Source organism: Buceros rhinoceros, unplaced genomic scaffold (genome assembly GCF_000710305.1).
Source record: "Buceros rhinoceros silvestris isolate BGI_N320 unplaced genomic scaffold, ASM71030v1 scaffold40843, whole genome shotgun sequence".
Taxonomy (NCBI): domain Eukaryota; kingdom Metazoa; phylum Chordata; class Aves; order Bucerotiformes; family Bucerotidae; genus Buceros; species Buceros rhinoceros.
Window position 1 is genome coordinate 3,650 of NW_010404938.1, and position 3,747 is coordinate 7,396.

A 3,747-nucleotide genomic window follows, 5' to 3' on the forward strand; every position below is an offset into this window, starting at 1 on the left:
TGAACACTCTGTGTGAGGACTGCAGGCCCAGAAATGAATGCTGACAAAGGTGAACTGGTTCATCTCATGCGTTTGTCTCTTGGGTTTTTTCCTGATACACCAAATATTGTGAGGTATCTCACCTGAACACATGCTACCTGTGACTGTTACTACACCATGTCATCAAACGATAACTATATTGAATAACGGTTAAATACTTAATTAACACGTTGTGGGTTTGAGCCCCACGAGCTAACTGTTCTCATTGCGTCCGCTTAGCAAAAGCACCTTTAGCTGCAGAGCATGATGCTGTGGCATAAAATAAATGGTGGAGGAGAAGGAAATCTGTGACAAAAATGTCATGTGTATTTCAACTGACTTTTTTGCTTGTTGGACTTCTGGAATAAACTACCTTGATGTCGTTCTTTGATTTTGGAATTCAAAGTAAAACTCCACTATTGAAGAGAAACAGAATGAAGTCACTGCTCTTAGTTATTCACCAGAACATTAATAGTGCTTTCAATGGTAAATAAAAATGAGTCTCTGTTAATTTCCTTTGCAGGTAAACTGATTAAACGTTTTTTATTTCTCTAGAAACATACTGTAAGTAAACAAATGTAGTTTTCATATCCGTATCTAATCTTGTCTGGGAATTACATTGCTCTGCCAATTGTTAAATATTTTTCTGAAAATCTGAAGATTTTCCCTATGCATGGGTAAGCAAGCACGTAGAAGACATAAATAAAAGTAATTTGATTGTATTAGTCCAGATTTACCTTGATGCTACCAAATGTTTCTTTTGTTTTAGAGCTGATACTGCCTGCCCAGGTACAGATCCCCTCTCAGCCCACTGATCCGCACAGTGACTGGGGCACACTGTGCATCGCACCATTTATGCTGTTTTGCTTAGACTAGTGTGTTTTCAAAGGCGCATAACAAAGGTAAATGTACTTCCACAGATTTTTTTTTTTTTTTAAAAATACAGTAGTATTTATTTTTCCAGCTATTTGTTTCTTCTTAGATTAAAAAAATATTTTACTTCACTTGTTTTCTTGTTTATTAAGACCCATGAATTTTCATTTTCTTGTTAGTTTCTAGATGTTTATCATTATCATTTTATAAAAAAGAATTAAGTGGAGGTGACACCATCTCACATCAGTGAAAAGAAGTGCTGCAGGATTCATCCAGTTCTTGCACTGACGAAAACCAGGAGTGGTACCACTGCACCACAGCCACTTGGGTGTAGTCACTACAAAGTCACCCGAGTGTTGAGAATTAAACTTTTTTTTTTTTGCAGCTTGTTTGGCAGGGTGTGACAAGAGAGAGAACAATTAAAAAGAAAAAAAAAAGGTGACAGCCATGCTTTAAGCAACTATAAATGTTCTAATTATATCCAAGTATTTTTTAAAAAATGCATTTCTTGAAGTCTAGGAGGTGGGAATACTGTTGCTTTATTTTTTAATCCCTTATCTTCATATTGTTTTCACAAAGTACAGGGGTGTTTACATGTCCAATTTGTACAGTTAAATCCTCTTCTCTTTTCTCTCTCTCTTTTTTTTTTTTTTTTGTCCTGGGGGGCCTCTTTGCTTTTTCTAAGAACCAGGTGTTCTTTCCAGACACTAGGAAGGTGTGAGGCAAGTGCTGTGACTGAAATGGCGGAGTTGCCAGTGGAGGGGAATTCCCTGATAAGAGCTGTCTATCAAAGCCGCCTTCGCCTCACCAGACTGTTACTAGAGGGTGGTGCCTACATCAACGAGAGCAATGACAGAGGTGAAACCCCTTTAATGATTGCTTGTAGGACAAAACATGTGGACTCCCAGAGTGTCAGCAAGGCAAGGATGGTTAAATACCTCCTGGAAAACAAGGCTGATCCGAACATACAGGACAAATCTGGAAAGACAGCCTTGATGCACGCATGTTTGGAAAGAGCAGGTCCTGAAGTGGTGTCTCTGCTGCTGAAAAGTGGAGCCGACCCAAGCCTGCAGGATCACTCCAATTGCTCGGCACTTGTGTACGCAATAAACTCTGAAGACAAAGAAACCCTGAAAGTTCTTCTTAATGCCTGCAGGGCACAAGGAAAAGAAGTCATCATCATCACAACTCACAAGTCCACATCGGGAAGGCAGAAAACAAAGCAGTACCTGAACATGCCTCCTGCAGACTTTGAGGAATGCCATTCCCCAACCGCTTGCACTTCCCCATCGGAAATAGAACTGAAAACATCTCCATCCCCAATTTCTGGTTCAGATAAAACTAGAAAAGCAGTATTCAGCTTTAAAGAGCTGGATCATCCACGAACTGTGGACAGCTCATCTCAAACAGTTTCACTGACGAGAAAATCTAGCTCAACAGAAGTAGGGTCCAGGCTGGCACAAGTGCAGTGGCTACAGTCTGAGCCTTGGATAAAGAGCTCTCAGTCACTGTTTCACCAGAATAAAATTGCCTTGTTACAAGAACTTAAGGATATTACTCCGGAGGAAGAGCTCTCTTTTAAAATCAATGGCCTTGCCTTATCAAAGAGATTCATCACCAGGCACCAAAGTATTGACATAAAAGACACTGCTCATTTATTGAAAACCTTTGATCAAAATGGATCAAGGAAATTATCATATGATGAGCTAAACTCTCAGACTCCTTATGTTGAACAGAAACATAACCCCAGTGGGATTCCTATGGGTCAGGATGCCAGTTCGGGACAGATCAGATTTATTTCAAACCTCAGCAATATTATCCAGAAAAGAAATTTGGGAGCAAATCACTACAGCTCTGATTCTCGGTTGACTTCTAGTCTAAGTCCCACCACTGCAGAAGACAGTAAGTTAGTGACAGGGAAAAAAAAGGTTCTTTTTCCATCTCACTCTCTGTTTTCACGTTCTAGACAAGTACTGGAGAACATGTCTCCTGTTACTTTGAGCAGGAGAAACCAAGCTTTACTAGAAAGACATGGTTCAGGAGCCTTGTCACTGGGTCATGTTGCTCAGGCAAGACGAGGTTTTCTTCCACCACTGAACGTGAATCCTCACCCCCCAATTCCAGGTGTTACTTTCATAAACAGGGTTTCTAGGATGATTTCCTGTGGCCAAAAACACTTAGTACCAGCAGCACCTGCTTTCCCTAGGGAGACCAAAAATACGGAAATGCCTCAAAGGAGGCAGTCATTACAGACTGAGCAGATTAAGCAGTTAGTGAATTTTTAACAGGGGATTAAAGGGTTACAAAATCTTTACGATAGGTACGTATTCACTGCACTACCTGACTGTGATGATTCATATAGAAAAGATAGCAGGTCTGTGATGTAAAGCTCTCTGCCTTCGAGTGAGTTATATAGCTTGGAGACGACATAAACAGATACACTTAACAACTACACTTTTCTGCACACCAAGGCACGTTTGTTACACTGTTCTCACAGTGTTTTCAACTTCAGCTCTGAAGTCTCACCTGAGACAGGCTGAACCCACAACAGGTCTCAGGCACCGCAAGCCTCGCTTTAGGCTGGAAATACTATCCCTCCTAGGTTTCCCCAAACACATACCCTTTCTGTGCCCAGAAAGTAGTATAGGCGGAGTTTGGGAACTGGAAACACTTGGCTGTGACGTAGGACACCAGGCTGACTGTCCAGGAGATGATTTGAGAACAGTGAGCGAGAAGTCCTGAAAAACCTCGTGCAAAATGACCAAACCTTGCTCGCACTGTCAATTAGGTGCATCACTCATCTTGGGCTTCTCAAGCTATTGGATTACTGGAAGCTGCTCATTTAAACAGAGGGGG

The 3,747-nt window shown here is 41.2% G+C and overlaps 1 protein-coding gene across 1 annotated transcript; it reads left to right on the forward strand.

Annotated features, from left to right (window-relative positions):
- The first annotated feature begins 1,631 nt into the window (after nucleotides 1-1,631).
- ANKRD34B (ankyrin repeat domain 34B) lies at nucleotides 1,632-3,176 on the forward strand. The gene has a single exon (XM_010133543.1). It carries the CDS (start codon nucleotides 1,632-1,634, stop codon nucleotides 3,174-3,176), a length of 1,545 nt encoding a protein of 514 aa, XP_010131845.1.
- The last annotated feature ends 571 nt before the right edge of the window (nucleotides 3,177-3,747 follow it).

Coding starts and splice junctions, on each gene's coding strand:
- ANKRD34B (XM_010133543.1), top strand. CDS start 1,632: ATGGCGGAGTTGCCAGTGGAGGGGAATTCCCTGATAAGAGCTGTCTAT.